This window comes from Emydura macquarii, unplaced genomic scaffold, assembly GCF_026122565.2.
Source record: "Emydura macquarii macquarii isolate MOO-44397 ecotype Brisbane River unplaced genomic scaffold, CSIRO-AGI_Emac_v2 contig_587, whole genome shotgun sequence".
In the NCBI taxonomy this organism is placed as follows: Eukaryota; Metazoa; Chordata; order Testudines; family Chelidae; genus Emydura; species Emydura macquarii.
In genome coordinates, this window is record NW_027130724.1 from 14,463,898 (window position 1) to 14,488,676 (window position 24,779).

The 24,779-nt window shown below is 38.3% G+C and overlaps 1 protein-coding gene across 2 annotated transcripts; it reads right to left on the minus strand.

Moving 5' to 3' along the window:
- Positions 1-8,806: 8,806 nt before the first annotated feature.
- Positions 8,807-23,362, minus strand: TMEM41B (transmembrane protein 41B). 2 transcript variants are annotated; one of them, XM_067540766.1, is made up of 7 exons: positions 23,173-23,362; positions 20,243-20,356; positions 19,229-19,357; positions 15,450-15,543; positions 14,225-14,329; positions 12,370-12,508; positions 8,807-10,293 (listed from the first exon to the last, which is right to left on the minus strand). In XM_067540766.1, the coding sequence occupies exons 2-7, from the start codon at positions 20,326-20,328 to the stop codon at positions 10,124-10,126; spliced, it is 723 nt and encodes a 240-aa protein (XP_067396867.1). In that variant the 5' UTR covers positions 20,329-20,356; positions 23,173-23,362; the 3' UTR covers positions 8,807-10,123. The 2 variants fall into 2 exon arrangements, with proteins under 2 accessions (XP_067396867.1, XP_067396866.1); XM_067540765.1 differs by having other exon boundaries at positions 20,243-20,360.
- Positions 23,363-24,779: the final 1,417 nt, after the last annotated feature.

Consider the following 24,779-nt stretch of genomic DNA (forward strand, 5'->3'; position numbering starts at 1 on the left):
TCTCTCTGTGCCTCACTTCCCCATCTGCAAAATGGAAGTAATAGTCCTGTCTTACCTCATACAAGTTTTATGAGGAAGTTAAATACATACATTAAAAATTGTGAGGTACTTGGGTACTATGGTAATAGGGATCACAAAAGTACATAAGGGTATCTCTTCACTGCAGAGTTAACTGAAATAAGTATCTGGGTCTGGGTACCCAGTTTAGCCTAGCCTATGTATGAAGAACCACACTGCTAAGCCTTACCTGAGCTACTGTGGCCTCATTGGTGCTGCATGCACCCATGTGAATCACTAGGACTTTGAGTAACACATATAGTCTTTTGTGCTGCAATTAAGGTAAACTGCTCTATTATTCTTTTTCACTTGAGCAATTTAACCTGTATCCTCACTGCAACGTGGGTAGGTCACTGGCTCACGTGGAAGGCTCTTGGGTTTTAGCCAACAGTCCTAGATGAGCCAGCTAGCCCAAGTTGAAAGCACCACTAGACTGGGGTGAAAGGGATTTCTGTGTGGATGGGGGGCAAAGGCAACATCCACGTAACCACCCACATTAAAAGTGCGGTGAAGACATACTCTTAGACTGGTGAGGAAGGCTGACACCACTGGAAAAAGAAAGTAGCTGATAGAACTCAGCAACCCTGTCAGTAAATCTTAGTGTAACTTAGCCCTTTGAATTGTATGTGAAATCCTGTTTGAGATATTAACAGAACATGCATGTATGTGAAATTTGGAATTTGTGGGACTCTGGTGGTTTAACTGAAGGAGCAAAAAGAAATGTTAGGAAAATAGACAGCTTTCAAAAAGGGAGCATTTTAAAGTGTTGTAAACATTGCATAATGTAAAGTTAGTAAATATTTTGCTAAAAATTACCTAGAAAATTCAGTTGTCTAGAGTTGTTGTACCAAATTTGTAGACTTTCAATCATTAAAGTGTGAAAGAGGGATTTTAGTCCTGCTTAACTGCAAATCTCATCGTAACCTGACCTATTATATTCAAACAGGGTTGTGACTAGTGCTTTATTAGAAAGATCATTTACTTTTCACAGTTATTATAACTTTAAAAAATATCTTTAGTTTTGTTTGGTATTTTTCATGAACATAAGACTCAGACACATTAACAAACACCTTTGGAAACTGAAGTCCTGTTTCTCATTGGATAGGTACACAAGTTGTAGCATGTAAGCTTGATATCACATCTAATGTAGTGTTGCAGTTTTGCTGAGTGGTAGAAGAATTCAGGTCAGTTTCCTGTTTGGAACAGAAATCAGTGATGCAGTGTAATTTGTTTATTTACAAAATGTACAAAATTCTTGTTCCTCAAAGAGGGATGGGCACAAACAATACATAGATTCACCCTCTTGCAGAAGTCTCAGATAGTTGCTTCTGTGGATGGACAGAAATGCCCTATCTTGCATTTCTGTCTTTCCTCAAGGTGTTATACAGCTCTAAATTTTCAGTTGCAGGAAATTATGGGGGGTTGTCAGACAATTCTTTAATTACAGCAGACATTTAAAAAGTTAATGCTTTATAATAATTAAAACACAAACTGTCAACATCACATGTCAAAATATACAAAAGTAAATATCCTTCATTCAAACTCTGATAAATTCTCAAATAGCATTTCTCTTACTTTGCCTATCTGTAAATTTCAGTTATCAATGGAAATATTTCTTTGGTTTGTGTGTGTATGGTAAAATTGCCATCTACCACCATTTACCGATAATCTAATCCTTTCACGTTTAGCTAAAACCCACATCATGCTGCTTAAGAACCCTTGGAGCTCAGCTACTGTACAACATCTTCAATGATTTCTGTGGAGAGTTCCACCCCATGGTGCTTATACGTCAGTGACCACTACCAGGCAAAACATTACCCTCTTCCACTGTAGCACTGGAAAGGGTTAGTTCAGTCTCCCTCAGTTGAGAATTAGGAGGAGGAAATGTTATTAGAAGACCTCTTGATCATGGTAATCACGGCAACTGATTTATCTTTAACTACAGATGGAAAAGCTCACTCTAGAGCTGCACTCACATAAAAAAACTGCTTTTTTTCCTCCTTACAGTAGACCCACATGTTCACAAACCTTACAATGTTTCTTTGATAGAAGGAGCAATTTTATGTAATTCAACAAGTGCTCTTTCTTCTGCCAACAAATAGAAATCAGTGTTTTCTGGTCTTGCAAAAGAGGCTGTCTGATCTACATTATGAAAAGTAGGTCACTATACATTTACAGAAGAGTTCAACTTCAGCATTCTGCCAGTATCATAGAGCACTAAGGAATGGTCAGGCACATCAATCACATGATTTGCTGGATATGTCTAACCTAATTTTGAATAGAGAAAGGTTTGTGGTATAGCTGTATCTTCCCCTGAACGCAAAGCTAATGCATTGTAATTAATCATGGGAAGAAAAGGGGGGTGGGGGGAAGAACTAACTTTTTCACAAGTGTTTTTTTTAATTTAAATATATAAACATTTCTGTTGCAACACTATACACCAGTGAGATGTATGAGATAAGATGAATCTCACCCATGCAAAAGGCCAGCACAGTGGCCTATGCATCATTCAAGTTCCACTGAGGCTGTGTTTTTTGGGCTCACCTGACACTTAAGTGCATAGGCCTTTGTGCTGGCCCTCTGCACAGTGGCAAATTTCAACTATAATGTACTTATGAGAGGTTCTATATGCAAAACCAAATTGGTATGATATTTCCTTTTTAAATCTCTATTCTCAGTCATTCATAAAACTCAAACTTTTAGTTTTTGATCCAAAATTTCTCATGATTACTGCCTAGGAATATTTTGTTCTGTGTTTTTGAAGAGGGACAAGGAGATAATGGAGTTTCATAAAAAGTAGTTCTGCAATTTTGGAGTAATCTAGCCAGGAGCAAAAGAAGACTTTTTACCTATTAAGAAAGTTTTCAGATCAAAGGGAATTTTATTCGTATCCTGAATTCTGACTCAATAAGTTAAATTGCATTGTACCAAGTTGAAAAGATGTTTCAGGTTTTAAAACAAAAAATGTTAAGATTTGCTATGCCTTCTGAATGAGGTATAGTGCCTTTTGCCATATAAGAACAAGCGTGGTTATGAACAAGGATTAGCAGGGATGTTTAAAATAGCACACAGCACATAGACAGCATTCCATAACTGTAGAACAGTTAGATGAATGTTCAAAGTGCTGGATATGATAATCCATTCTGCGTCTGATCCTGCTCTCTTTGAAGTTAACGTAGAAATTCACAGACTTCCATCATGGCATCCACGTTATGGAGTTGCATGGAAGACACTTGTATAAGAAGCTAGATAGGCTACTGCACTAATGTAAAGATTAATGCAACAGAGGAAGGCTATGGCTTCATTTTCCTGGTGTTAGGAGAATTTGCAAGCATCTTTCTTGTGCATTCAGGCATCATGCACTGTCTTTTTCCATTTCAAATGCAGTAAAGCTACTTGAATACACTGGGACACTCATCCAATTTCTTAGTCTGCACTCTCTGAGCATATAGGAAGGGAAGGGGATGCTATGAAATCTTGAAATTTTGTATACAAAGTATACTTGTATACAAGTAACTTGTTTAAATTTTATAAGCGTTTCCATCTTAGTTCTCTTCTGCTCACCTTAACAGTTTCCATTATGGGAAGGTATAGGTTTCTGGTTATACCAAGAAATACCATAGCAATCCAACATAAATAATTACCTATCCATAGCACAGTTCATAACAGATCTCAGCTTCAACAACAAACAAGTGATGCTGCATTTCTTTTATTAAATAATGGAATTGGCATGGACATTGCCTCTAACATCCTTTGGCATCTTTTTTATAGGCTTGCTGTTCTTCCCCTTTGCTAGTTATCAAGAAAGCCAAATAATCTTTCAGTTCATGGTCCTTTAGAAAGTCATTTGGGTTCTTTGGTTTCAATTCTTTTAGGTCAGCACCATCTCGGAATGAATCTTCAAACAAAACATCTTCAAATCACACCTCACTATTCTTCTTTGTATAGTATTAGTAGGAAGCAATATCTGAAAGCTGTTCTCCTTCACCCCTAAAGTGTCTGCTGGAGTCAGTGATTAATTAGTGCCAGGGCTGAGTCTCAACACCTTTAGACTTGGCCATTCATAGCCACAGCAGCTCCGGGCTTGCCGCATCAGTTATGAAAGTAAAAAAAATTGCTTGAGCCCTACCAGCTCTTTCATTACAAATTAAGTACTGGCTGGCCTCCCTCTTTCTGCTGGCCTTTTCAAAGAACTGAGGCAGCAGCAAGAATTTCACTCATTATTGATAGAAAAACTAAACATTTAAGGCCAGATCTTAAGGGCCTTACTCAGGCAAAACTCTCATTGCATCACTGGAAGTTGTTCCTGAGTACAGACTCAGTATAAATTCTCGAGTCAAGAGCTTAGGATTTGTACCTTTGTTTGTAGCATGTTTGGTGTCTCTCACTGGAAAATGCTACAGTGCACCAACCCTTACCACATGCATCTCAGAATAGGAGTAGTTGTAGCAGAGAGATCATTAAGGGTGGTTTGTTCAAATAAAATTTTTACAATCAGTTCACAAGAGAGCAGGCTTTTTATATGGCGTAATTTTCAAACAGCCAAATTAAAGTTAGAAAAAGTTATTCATATTGTATACCTTTCTATTACCTATTGCATTTTATAGAGCCTTTATTATTACAACCAATCAACTATTCAGGTTTGTTGTGGGTTTTTGTTTTTTGCATTTAAGATAAAATTAAATAATTGAAAAGCTTTCATGTTTACTCAGTTTAGGGATCTGGAAGAGAAACTGAATATCTATACATTTAATGACATTAAAATATTTGTGTATAATCTTTGCTAGTTATTCTTCCAGTTCTGTTGTTTGCAATGTTATTTTAACCACATTGGAGACAAGGTGGGTGACATAATATCTTTTATTGGACTAAACTTCTTTTGGTGAGAGAGAGAGAGTTCTTCGTTAGGTCAGGTTCTAATGATATCGTTCTGCTGATTACATCAGACTATATTATCCCTAGAATGGCTCTACGTAAAGTATTCACATTCCTCCACAGGCTGTCAATGCACGTTAAGCATAATGTGCAAAACCAGTCTCAAGTTGTCAATGCACAGTAACAGCATTGAAACATGCAAGGTAATGTCTCCAAATGAACCATTATGATGCTTCATGATATCAGTACTACAGTTTCTAAATAGTCCATGTTTACAGGCATCTCAATTTCACCAAAATGGCTTGAGTACTTGCTGAAGTGCACCAGGATTTCAGCACTGCAGGGAGGTATTTATATGCCAGGACCCCATCCATTTTCCACTTATTTTCCCCTCCCATTAAAGCATTTTTATTCCTATCAGGAGTTAAAGAAAATTGGGTGGGTTATTTTAAAAATTATGGGTCAAAACTGTACACTTGAAACAAATTAACATGTTCAAAACCTTTGTGAAATGTTCAGCATTCAAGACATCCCACATACTTTCAACACTTAATCAAACTAATTTATTTTTTCCCCAAAATTGTAAAGACAATTAATTTAGAATTTAAACTAATCAATTATAAAGTATAATTTAAAATAATTTTAGCTATAGGAGCACAAAAACATTAGCCACCTAATTTTGCATTAATAACTTTTTAAAAGTATCTCAAATCTAATAGATTAGAAACCTAACAGTTTCACTTTAGGGAACAGACCAGAAGTAATCCATACATTAACATTTCATTAAATATGCTTCTTCCACACACAAGTGACAAGGATTCAGGCATCAAGATTTAAGAAAGAAAAATGTCTGATAATTCAAGGTCAGAAGCAAATTAATTTTCTCTCTCCCCAAACACACAGAAAAAGTTGTCAAGACTGAACAATGCCTTTGACAAACCTTTAGTTTGGCTCACTGAATGATCTTCAATGTCTGACAGTCAGTGCTTATTACATACATTGAGGATATAGTAGTACTGTAGGAAGTTAGTGGAAATCTATTCACAGTCAGTTTATCCTGCATTGTCAAAGTGGGTAGGTTATAAGCCTGAATGAAAGTGGACATGGCAGCATAGGCTAGCAGGCCTATAAAAGCCCCCCAGGGACTCCAGGTACATGCTCTGGGTGAAGGGGCAGGGTCCATGCCTGTGTCTTCAGTGCAATTATTAGCTACCGTCACTAGATTAAAGCTACCCTGGGTAACTTAGCTGCACTACAATTGACTTAATTGGCAGTGTAGATAGACACTTGCAGTATAAGCACCAATTAACTGGAGAGGTTGGTGTAGGTGCGGGCAAGAGGAGGCAAAGGTGACCCCCAGAGCTTAGGCTAATTCTGCAGTAAAGGCTTATCCATAGTTGTGAACTTCTTCAGCTTGTTCTGTCACTTGCAGAAGTGCCAGACTTGCTAAGCCTCAGCTACACCTGAGAGCTGTTGGAATTAAATCCGGTTAATCTTGCATATATAAAGCTCAAAAGCAAATCCTCCTGATTTTGATCCTCCTAGATTAGAGATTCTACTTTGCTAAAAGGTTAAATTGGACTTTCACCACTTTGGCACAGTGGTGAATGTGTATGTGGAAAGTAATACCACAGGCTGCATAGGGAACAAGTTAACATCACTACGTTGGTGTTAGCTACTAAGAAATTAAAGCTATGAATCTTGAGGTGGGCGGGGGACAGAGGCTGCAACATAGAAGAGTTTAAAACAGAAACTCTGAACAACTTTCTCAAACAGGTTACATCTATTTCACATATACCATTTACCAGCATAGACCAACCAAAACAGACTGAACTGTTGTGTTTTAAAAGTTATATAAAAAGCATTTTACTCTACTTAATAGTGATGAGTAGCATTTTAAAGGAAAAACCACTTTCCTTTATGCTATTGTAATTCTATGATAAAAAGCCTCAAGTTCTTTTAATATATAAAAACAATCTCACTGCCACAGGACAGCATTCTGTAGACTGGACATATGGATCTCTCATGTAACTTTGAAGGATATGAATGAAAATTTAAACTTTCAAAACTTAAAATACTTCTGAGACTTTCTTCAATAATCCACTCTAAAGAAAAAATAATTGATCAGCACCAATAAGATTATCTGGTCATTTGGCCTGTTCTGTATCATCCTAAATCCCTAGATATGACAAATGTCTTCCCTCAGAGCAGCATCACAATGACAGTACTCCATAATTAGCCATTAGGATTGTTTGGGCAAAATATTAAATCCTCAGACATGGCAAAAAATCATGTTTTCTTACTTTGCTGTGATGCTACTAATAAATTTAACCTATTCTACAAGAATAGTCAGTGCATTGAAATTGGCTTAGTTTTAACAGGCACTTAGAATGACCATTTCAGAAAACCTCACCTATTTATAAATAGGTTCAGCTAAAAACTTACTGTATATTCAGAAAAAGATAGTGCACTTAAATTAAAGTAATTCAAGTTTGTATAGTTTTGCTTTATTATCAAATGCAAGAGACATTTAGTAATGATGTCTTGGAAATATCGTTTACTAGAGTAATACAATTTCAAAGATAACAGGTTAACAGTTCAAATTCCCTTGATATTTCAAAGGAGCTACATTTATCTTCTTCTCACCTCCTCACTTGCTTCATGACAGAGATTTTCTGTTAAAAAGATGTGGCTACCTCTTAGATCACTTGCTGAATTTCCTTATAATGAAAGGCAGGTATTGCAAGTGTTCCATAACTGGACCTTACCCCACATTCTTTTCTGATCTTTTCATTCCAATGCCTATACTATTCACATAGACCAGAATAGTTCCCATGGATGAGGGATTATTCAAGGAATTTTTCTTGGCAGCCACTGAAGATGGATGTGGAACTGTTGACTAGAAGCCAATTGAGTTTTTTCAAAAGAAAAGAAATCTAAGGTAAGGTCCTTTCTATGATATAAAAAGCTACTGTGTTGGGAAGCCAATTACAACACCGATGTGACTTATGTTATGAAGCTAAAACTGTTCCATCTACACTGTGAATTGTAAAATCCAAGGCTCTAGCATGATCCATAAGGACTTGAAACATAGTTCAGAGCCTTTTATGACAAGAGCCCCCCAAACTGAAGTTTTATAGTGTAGACAATCTAATCTAGGACTCGAGTCAGGCAGGACACTCAAATTTTTAGACACCACTGGACTAGCAATGGCACTGAAAACTCTAAAGAGTAACTTTTGTCCTGATGGATTAACCCTACAGCAGTAAGAAGCCCCACTATTCAGACTGGTGGTCTAAGGTTATAGAACATTAGTTTTAAAGGTTGTCCACAACTCCCAATGCTGTATTTTACAATGAATCTTGTAAATGGAAGTGATAAAACGATGTTTAGCTAGCAACACAACCACCAGTTTATTGTACAGTCCAAGTCTGAATGAAAAATTCAATAGGCATTGAAAAGTCAATTTATGTAAATAAAACCATGACAAAAATAGTATAGGCAATTAATATATTTCCTATGTATTTACACATAATACTGTGATAAAATGAATGAGTCAATCCACTTTATGTTACAGAAGAACAAAGCTGTTGAAGGTACCAGTACCTTTCATATCACATTTATATTACTGTTCTTATATCTAAAATGCTCCATGTCATGACGAGATTTTCAGGATGAGAAGACACTGTACAAAATTTCAGACTAGTAATTCCTCAGAAATCTGAGCATTGCAAAGCAGGTACTAATGAGTCAGGCTCTGATTCAGCAAGATACTTAGGCAGTGCCTAACTTTAAAGCATGCAAGAAGCACTGACTTCAGTGGGGACTTACTCATGTACTTAGGCACATGAGTAAGTATTTTGTTGAATTGGGAGCTTATATTTTCAGGGGTCCACTGATAATGCAACAAACTGAATATAGCAGTGATAACCATTCAAGAGAAGGTATTGTATATACCTCAGTGGATAATAAAATAATGCACTTTATTTGGAAAAATGAATTGTAGTCAAGTTTACCCTCCAATCAGAACATAGGATGCAGTCTTCTAGGTTTATGAATATTAAAGTGTAAGATTTTCATTACATGATGCACTGAGCTTTATATAGCAATATTTCAGATAAACAAAACTGTGTAATAATTTTCATACCTGATAAAACTCGTTAGCCAGATGAGTTGTAATGGTAGCAGGTTACTATAACCAAGAACATGATTCCCTCCCCTCCACCCCCAAATTCTCAAGTAATATACCCTATGAATTGTAAATTATTTATAATTACTCTATTTTTTAAAATAATTTGAGGACTGAAATATTTTGTATAAAATGTGATATCTTAAATTGGCAGGACAAGTCTATGCATTTGAAATACTGGCAAAACTAGACACTTAAATAAAAATCAGTCTAAACTTTTTTTTTTAATTTTTAAAAGTTTTAAAATTAAACCACCCAAGAGGAAACTCTGACCTGCTCCCCAAAAATAAAATCTACAGAAGGAGGGAAATGATTTGACTGCATTTGTTAATTCAGTTAATAAGGAAGTATTTAAATTGAGACTACACTAATGAAGAAAAAGAAAGCATTTTAGCTTCCTGCAGCTGTACATCACTTGAGTTTAACGAACTGCTCTAAGAGAGAAGTCTTATGTTTTACAAGTGAGTGCATTGCATGTTACATTATTCTGGGACCAGTAAGGACAAAAGATGATGAAATGGAAAAATTAGAATGAAGAGAAAATTATTCAGACCAAATCATTAAGTTACATACTAATCTGCAGAAGCATGTAGAATGCTACAAGTTATACTGACCAATCAAAAATTATTTGCAAGTTTAGAAACCAATATTTGTAGGTTTCATTTTAAACCATCTGCCTTTCTGCCCCATATATCAAGCAGAGAAAAAAGTTAACTAATCTTCTGTGTTTTGGGTTCTTTCCTCTCCCCTCCAAAAAAAAAAAAACAAAAAACAAAAAATTGGTGGTTTGGGCTGCAAAACTCTATGCAGAATATTTCTGAACACAGTTCCTTTAATTTCAGGCAGCAAAATGTGCTCCTTTAAAGAAATAACGATGTTCTTATCCTTTACAAGTCTCCCGTTTTTTAAAATTGCTGAGGATCTGATAAAAAAGTGAACATACAAATATCAGAAGTGCTGATCCTGAGATGAAGTATGGGAAATTAAGATCCAGTGTGATCTTTATTCAAACTTTTGTTTAAGCTTCTTCTGGAAGACAGCTGGCAGAATAGAGAGAATAGCTAGAATCATTAGAACAAACACAGAGTTCCAAGAAACAGCTTCCCCTGCTGTTGTAAGCTGGTACAGTGTTGTTCCTGCCTTAATTGCTACAAAAGATGGTGGTGCGACACCTACATGTACAGAGATAAAACAAAGAATCAGTTAAAGAGAACCAAAATAATAAAAGCAAAAGTCCCCCCCCCTTTTTTTTTTTTTTTTAAATTAAAGGAAAGCAAACACTCTCCATCTTAGAACTTTGTTGGAAACAGTTAAGGCAACAAAGTCCAGAACTTCATAAAAATACAGCTCTTAACAAGTATAGTATCCTGTGGAAAAACATACATAAACCATTGTTCTATAGCACCTGGACCTAGCATTATAATCTAATGAGATAGTGTACATTCTTTTTCTGCTAGGTATATTATATTGACTTTTTAGTTTGCATACAAAGACTGAAAGTAGCACATAGGGATTAGACCAAAAATAGCACTTTATCATGTCCAATTTTGTTTCTAATTATACGTTTCTGCAGGGATTTTTGTTAGTTATAAAATCAAATACTACATACTATTTCCAAACAAACACTGAACTACCCACCCACCCATAAAAGAAAAGACTGATGCTGTTACACAAGAAGTCAGAGAGCAACTTGTGAAGGGTCACCCTTTATAAAGAGAGAATCATAAGCTGTAGTTCCATTGAAGCAGAGGGAGAAAACTCAGCAAGTTTACTCAGACTGAAATCTCAGTTTGGATAGCTAATAATCTAACTCTGAACTGAAGGAACCCTGTGCCCATGTGGAGTAACTTGCAGGAGTGGGGTTTTGAACCCTCATACTGCAAACATTTATGCACCTGCTTAGCTTTATAACCATGAGTAGATCCTTTCTTTATAACATTGGGGCCTTCCTAAGTTACCACAACAGACTACATCCTAAAAGCCCAAACTAAGAAACCTTACAATTTCCATTCAAAGTGTTTCTATTAAAACTAAATTTTAAAAGCCAGCACCCTTCAAGAGAGCATACAACTAAGCTTTACTACAAACAGATTGTTATATTTAAGTCTCAACACCGTAGAACAGTCTTGTTAAATTACATGCTGGTTTTCCCTACATAGCTAGTGGCTTTCTAATAATAAATAATGATAAAAAGTTACGTAAATAATCTTTTTGTCTGCATTTTTGTTTAGCTATGCAGTTTAATGAAACTAGAGGGTTGCACAAATATAATTTTCTTGTGACAAAAGGAAAAACAAGGGAGTTTCCTAAATGTCTCGAAGCACCTAATCTAGTTCAGACACCAATGAATAAAGTTTTTTAAAAGGGAAAATAATTAACTTGTTCACCAAGATATAGATAATCCACACCCTGTAAAACTAATTTAGTTACCAGTTTCTTTTAGGTTCAGTCAAGACGTAATAATAATGCTTAGCCCTTTTATAATGCTCTTCATCTTTAGAGGTCAAGGTACTTTACAAAGGAAGTCAGTATCATCATCTGCATTTTACAGATGGGGAAATGGTGCAGTGACTTGCCCAAGATCACCCCACTCTCCAATGGGAGAACAGAGAATTGAAGTAGGGTCTCCAGAGTGCTAGTCAGTCCACTGTTGTAGCCACTAGGCTTTACTGCCTCCTATACAGTTATTAGTTCATAAATAGTTCATAGCCAGGGTGAAAAATATTTTTAATAAAATGCACACTGAAGACTGCACAATTTAAAAAAAAATTCATTAATAATTTCTTAATCGGTTTCCAAGAAAAACAGCAGTAAACAGATATCAGAAAAACAGGCCCTTCATGTGAAAGCACATAAGATTCTGATGCAAAACAATTTTGCACAGAGAACATGAAATACATCTGATTTTCATGTTTTCAGTACAAAACTGTATTCCATTTTTTTTTTTTTTTTAAAGTCACAAAATGGAACAAAGGGCACTCCTGAAGTGTACCAATTTGGCACATAACCTTGGACAAGTAATTTAGCTTCCGTCTCATTCTCCCCAACTGTAAAATGGGAATAACACTGGAGTAAGAAGTGAGCCCCTCACATAGTATGATCAGCTCCACAGAAAAACAAATAAAATAAATAGCGTAGTCATGTAATCAGTTTGCCAGTAGACGGTGCTGTATGCTAACTGATTCTGTGAACAGGAAAAGAACCCCACTGTTTTTTTAAAAGCTTAATTTATTAACCAAAATTCTTACCTAGAAAAGTACCAATGAAAAATACTTTCAGTGGTACATTTATTACAGGAGATGTTATATTGATAAACCAATTAGGAAGGAAAGGCGTTATTCTCAAAAATATTATGTAGTTAATGAGGTGTTCTCTGTGTCGTTCAACCTGCCACAAATTAGAAAAAATTTAGTAAAATCCCTGTCTTGAAAATACAATGATCTTACTTTAAACACATGTACCATTAACTAAAGCTGCTCTTATTCAGATATAGTGCATCTGCAGGCTACTTGTTAGCTAAAAACTTCATATACCTTTCTTTAGCAGAAATGAACAAAAGCAAAAAAATTGAACAAAATATTCAAAAAAGTTCTGATTGGAGCTTGAAGAGGGTCAAGGAAACATTTGTTAAATATAATGCTGAAGTTAGCTTAGAAATTCTGACTTTTGGGATAGGAGTTAGACATTACATCTGCTCAGTGAACTAAGTCAACTCACTTTTTAACAAGGAAAAAAAAAGTAGTTCGCCAAAGCAGCAGCAATTGGTCTTTGTTTGTGTAGCTACATCACATAAAAAAAGCAAGAGTAAAACTTATTAGATCCAGGTGCCCTTTTACGCCACGTATTTGAAAACCTTATCCAGACTTGAGGTTTTACTATTTTTATACACCAGGGCTAGACACAGTGGATGTGTCTACACAACAAAAGAGCTTTTTTTGACCAGCTAACATTCTAAAACTACAAATTGCCTTGTCTACACTTTTTAAAAATACACCTTTTATCATGGGGGGGGGGAGGGGGGGAGAAACAAAAATGCCCTAAACTATAACAATTACCTGTGGGCCTAGAACCAAGATGTGTTTAGTCCATCTGATCTAGAAACAGCTCTAACATGCTTATAACATGGTTTTGAGCTGTTCATATGTGTAGCATTACTAGCAGAGACAGATCCTAGATAGCAAGTGCTTAACATTTCCATTGGTAAATATCCCAAGCTTTAGCACAATTCTTAGAACTGTCTCAGTTTCATCTACACTGCAGAACCACCATCTTTAGTCGTGTTAAGGGTATTATGGGACTACTACATTGTAATCAAATACCATCCCCATGGTAGAATATTTATGTAAGTGGGACTAGAGACCTTGTATATACATACAAGTAGTGGTTCCTGCCAAAACAGATCAGGTACAGTTTGCCTGGCTACAAAGGAACAGATTTAAAAGATTTTTTTAAAGGGAACTATACATCCAAAACAAAGGCTTGTAAAAACAGTTATTCCTGATCCACAATAGCCAGAAAAATTGGCTTTAGCGCTTGTTTGGCTTTAACGCTTGTTTAAGAATGAAACAATGGTAAAAAGTAGAGCACCGTTGTTTTGTTCATTAAGAAAATCTATTCTAATAAAATTCATTCAAGATGGTGTTTACTTTTGTCACATTAAAAAATTAAATTTTTAAAATCTGAAAGAGTATTACTGAAATTAGATTAACTATGAACTCAAATTCAAGAGGACAGTTTAATTTTTAAACATTAAGCTGATTCCTTTGACAATAGTTTAAATATCACATTAGAAAGACTACACATTTAATTGTATTTGCTGAACCTGCTTAATGCTAAATTTGTTTTCCACCTCCATCCCAATTCCATAAATATGCTTTGGACCAGATTCTGCTATCCTTATTCATACCAAGTGCAATGTACACTCAGTGAGTAGCACCATTTGCTTTAAGGAGAATAGACCTGGAGCAAGGTACTATATCTGAGTAATAATGGCAGAATCAGCCATTTCTTATTAGGTTTTGTGAACACCAAAACCCTTATGCTTCCATCTTCTTCCATTTGCATTTTAGATCATAACATGAACGATTCCAAGAGCAACTTTACCTGTTCTGACCATTTCACTGCTTTCTCTGTTAAATATTTGTACACAACTGGTCGTCCAACTAAATATGAAAGCATATAACAGAAAGAGGCTCCAAGTCCAGAACACTGCAAATGAAAAAGAGTGAGAAGAAATTCTTTGCAATTTACACAACAATCTCTAATCCCTGCTGATTTCATGAGCAGTACAGGGCCTGGTGCCATACAGCTATCCATTTAGGCTGCTTTACAGAGTTCTCCTTTAATTGTCTGCGTTAGCCACTCCTATATAGACACATACAACAGCAATCATTAGAATCTATTCTTTTCTGTAACAGCCTTGTTTAGGCAAAAAGATGCATTTGTTTACATCCATCTTGACATTTATTATAGATGTGACAAGATTACTTTCTACTCCAAAAATGCTAAATGAGAACAGTTATCACCAGTCAGTTTAACAAGGCTTTGAATAGTAACAACACTGCCAACATGAAGAGTAAAAAGCCTCAAGTGAACTCTAAATATTCAGATTCCTCAATTGTGAAAACCACCACCTCAAGGGCCCTCTATATTTATTTGACTCTCTCTTTAATCCACCACCAACTTTTGACTTACTCCCTCCTAAGCCCTGCCTTAAATTGAGAAGGAACATCTTTTGGCAGAAGAGGAGAAGAGGCTGGGACAGGACAGCCTGTGGAGCCAGTCAATACCACTCTAGAACCTCTGTTTAAGCCACAAACTCAGTGGTTTCACGTAACAGTTGTGTTACCGATGGGGACTGCAGAATTTTGAAAAAATGATTTTTTGTAAGTGTACAGGTTTTGTGATGTATGCAGTATCCCTCTGGTTTTGTAATGTAATCGAATAAAAACACACGTCTAAATCATTTCATGGTCTGAATTTTATGATGTATTTTATGGACAAAGTTTTCAGCCTGGGTCAGCAATTGAGGCCAGATTTTCAAAACTGCTCAGCACACTGACCCAAACAGCTCACACCAATAAAGCCTGGTTGAGCACTTTGGAAGCCTGGCTCTACCAGCTCAACAATGTTCTGACTAAAGTCAGTAACACTCCCATTACCTCAATGGAGCTCAATTAGAAGTGATAAAACCTCCACCTCACCAACACCTCAGGGGTTAATCAGCATGGATGAAGTGATATAGATCATATTGTTTGACCACAACAGCAAAGGCACCTCAAATGCCAACTAATTTGGAGGGGTGAGTGGAGGAAGAATACATACTTACCAGACAGACAAGAAATAAGGCTAATGGGAATGGATAAAGAAACCCTGAGAGGATGCTGAGAAATATAGAGCCGGGTATAGCAAATGTTTGCAAGCTGAGTGCTTCTCAGTTAAGGATAGAACATCATATTGCTTGGAAAGCTTTTAAATTTTTCTTTTTAAAAATGATCATGGTATTTACCCACTTGTAAAATGGACATTAGAAATATGTATATCCTCAAAATACTACTAGCGTATGCAGTTTACAAGAGGTATTTGGGGAGTGCTGCATTAACATATTAGTCTTTAAAAGCCTTACTCACATAAACTTGCACCAATATAAAACAAAATCCTTTTTTACAAAGACACTTTTAGTTAAGTCAATGCAAACTATTTTTTTTCCTTTCAGATTTGTAGGTTTAGCATTCATTCGAGTGAGGGGATGATTGAACAGCTTTGATAAAGTACAGTACAAATACGTACTACATGACCAGTAACAAAACATCTCATTCTTCACCTGCAGCATACACATACCATTCCAGCCTCACACCACTTTTCTTAGATTTTAAGGCCGGAAGGGACTACTATGATAATCTAGTCCAACCTCCCATATAATAGTGGCCGTAGACTTTTCACCAGTATTCATGCCCAAACCTCTAACTTCTGTTTCAACTGGAGTATATTTTTAGCAGAAGTTGCCAAAACATCCTAAACATTGTGGAGATTTTATGGATGCTAGTACTTGGATAAGACCAAACCTATATTTGCTCGTGATGTACACCAACATTTGAACCCAGATCTTCAAAATTTAAAGCCTAATACAATAACTGATTACATGGGACATCCCCTTAAAAGTGTGTAATTTTAAAAATTTGTAAGTTTGCCACAAACCAATAGTAATGTCAGATAGCCATGAGATCACCTCCCTACTCTAAATTTCTTCCCTTTTAAGCACCTCTTCATTCTAGAGGTCTATGTTAAGGACTGCATACTTCTCTCTACATAAACTAGACAAGGGATGTCAAACATATAGCCCAGATTAAGTCAAAGTATTTATTTATGTGGTCAGGAAGACGTACAGCTTGTGCAGAAACTAACACCCATTTTTAGTTTTGTTTTGGGGTCCTCAGTTGGGAATGTGAAGGAAGCCATCCAAATGCAAACCTAGAATAATTGATGCTATGTTGTATGCATGAATCTGTAGGCAACAGTGACTCAGAGGGGTAGACTCCCTTGGCCAGTATTAATCTAATTGAAGTGTCAATTCACTCAATTATGATACATCACTGTTGATATTATCTGTTTCATGGCTGATCACTTCAGCAAATGGAATGGAGAAAACAGTAGCAATAAAGTTAATGGGAACTCAGAGTTGCTGCCTGGAAGAAAATGTAGAGGAAAAAAGTTCTTGGGGTCTTGCCACCAATTCAGCTCTGAGTTGACAAAAGGTGGGACTACAACCTTGTTCATCTGATATCTAGTCAAGTTATAGGCTAACTGGAGCCAAAGTTGAAGGGGCCACAAGTGGGAGTCTGGAAAGCGCTGTCACATAAGTACATGCCAATGTAGTGTAACAGTCAAAGAGAAGTCTGTACCATCAGTCAAGTTTTTATTTTATTCCATTTAGTAATGACTACAATGATAGGATTCTGTCCTCTGGAAGAAATGTCCTTGCTGACCTGGAATTGATCATGGCTATGAACACTATCATTTGTGATAGATTAAAGGACGAGTCTTCTTAGTTCACAAGGATGTGCACTTGGAAAACAGATAGAGGACAAATTTCTGGCTTGTTGCCATCTGTTGTTGGGATCAGGTAGACTTTGATACTTCTCCTCCTTCAGTTTGCAGCCACCACAGCTAAACATTTTATGAGGACTCACTACTTTAGAGTCCCAGTACTAGTACAAGTAATGTAATGTACTAGTAATGGCTAGGCTCTACTGTGAATCTCAGGTACTTCCTGTGGGCCAGGTGGATAGCTATGCAGAAGTCTGAGTCCTGTAAGTCGAACTACAACCTCAACTGAACCTGAAGAGATGGAATGATGGAGGCAAGTGTTACCATCCTGAATCTGTGCCATTTTAGTTCAATCTCCTCAGATCTAGGATAGGTCAAAGGCCCCCTTTTCTTCTTCTTCAGAATAAGGAAATATCAGAAGAAGTCTCTTCTCCTGCACTACCTCTTCTTTGATTTATAGACAAAGCAATGAGCCTATTCCTGTTTGAAGAAAGCTCTCATGAGAAGGGTTTCTGAAAAGACAGGGAAGGAGGAGTAGCCTAGGGAAAAGGAAATTGATAGAGTAGCCAAGGGTGATGATGACTAGCACAAAGAGCAAGGTGGCTTCTGAAAGACATGGTAGGCTCTAGCGTGGCTCCAGCATAGCTTCCAACATTCTTGCCAAAACTGCTGCCTCTGGGAGCATGTGATGGAAGATGACAACAGGCTCCTCGAGTCTCAGGCCTTTATGTAAGGGGGTACTCCAATTGTGAAGTATAGGAGTAGAAGGGAACTCTCTACCTCTTTTGGGGAAGATATATGTACAATTGCAATAGGGAACTGGGGTGCATTCCTCTAGCAATCACAATGGGGACCTACAATCTTTAATGGAGTAGAGCACTTCATCTGTTTGGCTGCTGAAGAGCTCCATCCCTTTGAAGGATATGTCCTCTAAGGTGCATTGCCCCTCTTGGAATGCCAGACACTTGAAACAGAGGAGGCCCATCTCATGGTGATGGAAGCATCCAATAGCCTCACAGGTAGCCATGGTTGTATCTTTGAAACCATTCTACCTCCTTAATGAGCTTGCCGAGTTCCCTCTTGTTATCCTGTGGGAGCACTGTCAGGAAAGCAGACTTGCTCTCGTATCACAAAGTTATATTTTGAACAAAGCCTGACATTTTACTTTAGAACACAGAACTTAAAGAAATTGGTCCTTCACCCAAAGGTTTTTACAGTCTCTTTAGTGGGGTGCCCTTCGCAGATCTGGATTTTTCCTGTACTGATGATATCACAACTCACCCTAGGTTAGGGTGGGCCCTTCTCCCTCATCCTTTTTTTTTTTGTACGTGGAACAGCAGTTGAGGGTTCATTTTTATCTAAGTGTTTTATTACCATTACTAATTAATATATTCTGAAACCTGCACCAATAACAAAAAAGAGAACACCTGCTTGGAATAACAATTAGACTGTACTTTAACTCCAAATATTTTGTACTAGTTAACATCATATAAAGAGATGCAGCAATTCTGTGTGTAAAATAGTCATTACAAGAATTAAGGTGTGCCTGAAATACTTCTAAGAAATGCCCCAGGTATAAGTTTAAATTTTCATTCTCTTTATAGTAGCTGTAATATATGCACTGTTTGAGTGTCCTAGGAACATGGGGCTGCACTGACTTTTAAATTCTCTTTTTAAGAACTCCACAGGATCCATAAAAATTATTTGAAACAATTGAACTGATATGTTCTATAAAGCTAGATAATTTATATGTTAAATATTAAGAACTATTTCCAAAAAGAACATTCTCAAGATTGGTAGCTTTAAAACAACCCTCTAGCTGCATTTACTAGTTTACATGTGCAACACACTTTCTTTCTGTGAATCTGATCCATTCTTATAGGCAGTTCAATATTCTTGTGCATTCAATACCTGGCTCAAAGACACCCCAATAGTTACATTTTTAACCTTCATCCTCTAATGATAAAGAACCAGTAAGCTTGTTTACATCCCTCCAGATTTTTCAGAGAAAACACCATTAAGTGCAACTAAACATCTTTGACATCAGCAGGAAAAGGATACAAAATATATGTGGCAAAATAAGCCACTAATACTTGGACATAGAAGGTGTCTTTGTATTTGGAGAGGACTTTTCCTAAGGCCTTAGCATCATCCATGTCCCTGGGAATCTTTATACATTCTCTCTCTCCTCTGAGAAAAAAAAAGAAAAAAAAAAAGAATTCCAGGAATTAGGCTAATTAATCAGTAAATACAATTCTAAAACTTATTTGCCCCAACATAAAATAATAAATCAAAGATAGCTATAATCTGAGCAAAACAATTAGCGTAATTGCTGGTGTGATAACTTTTCCAGACAGAAAACACAAATCTATAGGATTCTGCAGTTCAAATCCTCAGATAATATTAGGCGTTTACAGCACTATTTCTCTTTGTTCAGATTACACAAATGAAGAAAAATTAACAATGACTAGGATTCTTTGGGAGGAACAGAGTGTTTCACCCTTCTCTACAACAGGAAAGATTTTTCAGGTGTTTTGCCTTACGGGTGTGTACTTTCTTTGCCTTTTTCTAAAGTTGAAGTTTTGTATTGTTATATCTTATTTTGGTTAGGCGTGTGATTAGATTTATTTTTTTACCACTATAGTTAAAAGCAATACAACTTCCCCACTGTGGACACAGTTATACCAGTATATTAGTGCCTTATAGAAGTATAGCTTATTTCCCCCATCTGTATGAGAACACACACCAGTATAAATCACATTTACACCAATATAACTGCATCCAAAAAGGAGAAGATTGTACTGCTTTAATTATAGCAGTATAGTTAGTACAACTTTTGCTTTTAGACAAGCACCGACTGGCAGTCTCCAGTATTTGCTTCTGGATATTTCCAACTCTGAAGTTTTATATTTTGACTTTCTAGGTTGTTTTATGATTCCCTTTCCCCTCCTTTTCAAATTTCTATCAGGTTATGAAAATGTTGAGGTGTATCAGTTGGGGTACCTCCTAAAATCTTTAGTTGTAGAGGATACTATAAAGAAAAGTCAGCAATTTAATCCTTCTTACTATACTTACTCACTAAGCTGTGGAAAATTTTTATATACTAGAAACATAATTGATGCAGCAGACAGGAAGATGGACACTAATATGAGGAGTGACATTCGTGCTGATCCACCTTCTGTATGGACCCTTCCTAAAATTAAACAAAATTATTGTTAACATAAAAATAAATGACAGAGTTCAAAGTTATGCTTCCAAAAGTTTTTAAAGCAAGTACTTTGTGGATCAGATCTTCCCACCAAAAAGCCATCTCTCTTATATTCCCTAGAAACTGCAGGCAAAATCTTGCAGTCCTTATTTGAGCTAAGCTCTCACTGTCAAACCCAAATACTGGAGCGGCCCTCAACTAATACATTAAGGGAGAAAACCTGCTTTACACCCTTATTAACCACATCAAAGTAACACTAAATTTTTTGCCAAAAATTCCTCACCACTGGTTTAGCTACAACAAACAAAATGCTGATGACACCATGCAGTCTAATTCTGCTCAGAGATCTAGTCCTTCACTAACTCGAGCCATGTCCATGCTATGAGAAAAAGCATTTTTAAACATATTAGCGGATCAAGGTAAACCCTAGGGGACAAACTTACAAAAACACCTTGCCTTTGCTAGACCAGGATTTTAAACACACTTATTAACATGTGGTAGCTAACCTGTGGAAAACACACACCTTTTCCTAACGAAGACAAGTCCTAAGGAAAAGGTACCTTTTAAAATAGCTTTCACTTAAAAGGTTTTGTATATGCAGGGAAGTTTTTTCAATATAATCTAAGATGTGACATTAAACTGATATAATTATGCCAGTAAACCCCTCCCCCAACCAATAAAGATACTCTTATTCTACTATGAGTGCTTGCCTACATAAAGACATTCAGGAAAGTTAAGACAAAGGGCTAGTTTCCGCTTAGAACTTACAGTGGCACTGTTGTATTGGTACAGCTGTGCCGCTGGAAGAGCGCTTTCGTAGCCACGTTATATTGATGGGAGAGAGCATCTCCCACCAACATAATGCTGTCCACATAAGTGCTTATGCCGGCAAAATTTGTGTTGCTTAGGGGAGTGTTTTTTCACAACCCTGAGCAATAAAAATGTTGCTAGCATAAATGCTAGCGTAGACAAGGCCAAACTAACTAAATGGCGCAAAGTTAATGCACTACTCCCTCCACCCCTCACATGGGTGGTCTTTTTTACAAGTAAAGTTGCCTTAGTTTACTATAGTTCAGTTCTTGAGTGTACCCATCTATATGAGCAAAACCCTTCTACCACTGATGCAGTTATAGGATGGTATAGCTTATACTGGTTTAGCAAGCAAAATGGAAAGACACTTTTTAGCAGTATAACTGCATCTACACTAGGGTTTTTGCCAGCATAGCTATTTTGTTTAAAAAACAACAAGGGCAAAATTTTAAGTGTACACCTGGCCTTAGTTTCTCTGCTGGGGCTCCATAGCACAAAAATCCCAAGGTGCTATTTCATTTGCAGCTCCTGGTGGCATGATGATGATGCCATTATGCGACATGCACAGCAATCTATTGCATTACCATTTCATTGTTGTGAGCCAGCAAAGGGATGATGAAACATATAATAAAAAACAAAACAAGTGCTCTGACTAGTTTCTGACTAGTTACTTAGTCAGTTTTGCCTTGAATTTGGCATAAGTGTCTACCCTATTCCCTTAACTTTACTGCCTCTGTTTTCTCTAAAGTGCTTGAGTGTTGCATCCATGCAGCTACAAACTTAACTGTGTCTTTTGGGTTATTTAGTAACATCTCCAGGATGATAATCGAACAAGGAAGGCAAAACTACTGGATAGAACTAGTAATAGTAGTAAAATTAAGTATGTGCATGTGAGTGCAAGATTGGGGCATTAGTTTGTTCTCAATTTCTGACACATCCCACCCACATTTGTTGTAACAGTTTGCAAAATATACAGTAGAGAATTTACTGCAAGAGGCTAAAGATTTTATACTGCACTGTAAAACCATTTCAAACTGTGCTAATAGTCAAATCTTTTTAACATAACCCAGAGTACATAATCACAATACTTGCCATACCAAGTCAGACCAAATACATATGGTTGCCTTACCCATAATATATCTTATTGATAGGGCAATGATGTACAGTACTTAGAAAATCCCTTTCCAACTCTCACCATCAGTTTACAACAAGATATTGGGTGTGTAAAATAGTGGAATAATTTAATAAGTACACACAAATTAAAGCCCCAATCCCACAAGCCATTCCATGCAATTAGGGCTACCTGTGAGCACAGGGTGCATGGGACAGGTTGCAGGACTGGAACCTAAGGATACATGTTCATTTTGAGCTCCCTATCATCAGGTTAGGTCACCAAATGCCAATGAGCAGCCTTATGTACAACGCTGTGCAATTTAGTCCTTTATTAACCTTGTTGCCCTGAAAATGCCCAGTCCTGACAATACTAACACCACAAGTCACAATTCACAGGGGCTGCGGACCCTTCTGTGCCAGCCATTCACCCACACACGCTGGAGCTCCGACTTCCAAAGGGCAGGCCTGAGCTGACCCGAGAAGAGAGAGAGAGAGAGAGAGAGAGACCTGCTTACAGACACTTAGATCCCGGCCAATGGGGAAGTGACACAGCTGCCAGGGAGACACCGGGGGGAAGGAGCGGGGGGTGACTGCGAGTGAAAGGAGGAGAACGAGCTGCTCCCTTTCCGGCCCCTCCGCACAGAATGACCCGCAGGACAGGGCGCCCTCAGAGCCGGGTCCTTAACTGCCACATCTGCCCCGCCAACAACAAAACCCCCGGGCCCGGCCCCGCCTCAGCGCCCCCCGCCCCGCTCGTGGACCCCGCAGCGCCTCAGCGCCCCCCGCCCCGCTCGTGGACCCCGCGCCGCCCGCTCCCGCCCCCCAGCACTGGCCCCGCTCCTCGCGCCGCCCCCGGCAGGGGTCAGGGCGGCACCTTCGAGGCGCTGCCGTTGGGGCCGGGCCGGGCCCGGCTCGCCTGGGCCCAGCTCCGCAGCTCTCCGTTGGGCCATGGCGCCAAGCTGCCAGGAGCCGGCCAGCCGGCGAGACACAAGGCCCAGGCCGGCCTCCCCGGCACCTCAAGAGCCGCGAGAGGAGGAGGCGGGGCCGGGACCTGCCGCTCCCGTCATCACCCCACCACGGCCCCCACACGGCGCATGCCTAACCCGCCGCATTCACTTGGCCTTTAACTGGTAAATACGGTAACGCCGAGTAGGATTGCGTGTTTAAACAGTGAATTACGACAAACGCTTACCTGTGGTAACGGTGACTAAATCATGACTGAGCGTTCCACCCTGTACAACTGCGGTGGGGCTGCATGTTTCGGCTCTTAAATACGGTAACGCCCAATCATGGGTGTGTGTTTAGTCCACTAAATACGGTAATGCACATCCAGATTCCAGTGTTTGCTGCTGCTGCTTGCTTCCCAAGATGAATACGGCAATGTCCAGATTAGTGCGTGTTTAGTGCTTCGCCCAACACATAATCTAAAACTGAGGGTACACCCATCAGGTCTTCGTGATTGACCCATTAAACATGGTTCAAACCTCAAGGTGGGACTGCAATAAATACGGTAATGCCTAGCCAGAATTGCACGTTTAATTGAGTGAATATGGTAACCCCTTTAGCCTACTGAATATGGTATTAAGGCAGGGCTGCATACCTAGCACAATCAATACAATCGTGCAGTAAAACATATGGTAATGCCCAGCTGAGCCTGAATGTTTAACCAGCTATACTTGATAACACTGAACCAGACCTCACTGCCTTTTAACCCAGTAAATACAGTAATGCAGAGCTGAGTCAGTAAATATGGTAACACAGCCAGGGCCTACTTTAACAAGGAGGGTAATTAACCACTGGAACAACTTTCCAAAGCTGGTGGTGGATTCTCCATCACTGGCAATTTTAAAATCAAGCTTTTTAAAAGGTGTGCTCTAGTTCAGTCAGGAATTACTTTGAAGATATGCTCTGGTCTGAGTTATACAGGAGGTCAGAGTAGATGATCACAATGGGCCCTTCTGGCCTTAGAATTTATGGAATAGTTGGTGGACTATGAAGTGTACCATAGCTGGAGGGCCAGCATTTTAAGCCGTACAGCTGTTTGGCCCAATAGGCTGTAGCTGCTGGTGGGTTACTTCAGAATTAAAATAAAACCCTGGGACAAACTGCAAGTTTGCCCATTGGCTGTTTCAGCAGTAGCAGATGCCCTACATACAAAATATGTACACGTCCCCAGAAGTTCTTAGTGAGTTATGCTTGGAAAATGTCAGTGCTGTAGCAAGAGGGTGTGGCAGGGGGCCATGCCCCAGGGGAGCAACAGCCAGGCCCTAAGAGGAGCGCCTCCTGTTGCAGGCAGCCAGGCCATACTCCGCCCCTCCAACTCTGCACTGGGCACCAAGAGGGAGCCACAGGGACCAAAGTCTGTCACCACCCCCTCCTCCCGTCACCTCCACAGCAGGGGGAGAGCACCCTGTGGGTGCTGCCCACGCTGCTGCTGCCGCTGATGGAGGTATGTTGGGGAGAGTGGAAAACAGGCCCACA

What these genes read in the sequence shown, in the direction of transcription:
- TMEM41B (XM_067540765.1), bottom strand. Translation starts at nt 23,248, where the DNA reads ATGGCCCAACGGAGAGCTGCGGAGCTGGGCCCAGGCGAGCCGGGCCCG. An exon ending in CCTTATTTCTTGTCTGTCTG is followed by an intron (nt 14,330 to 15,449) that starts GTAAGTATGTAT and finishes TTTCATTTGCAG; the next exon opens with TGTTCTGGACTTGGAGCCTC. An exon ending in TTTCATTGGTACTTTTCTAG is followed by an intron (nt 10,294 to 12,369) that starts GTAAGAATTTTG and finishes CTGTACATGTAG; the next exon opens with GTGTCGCACCACCATCTTTT.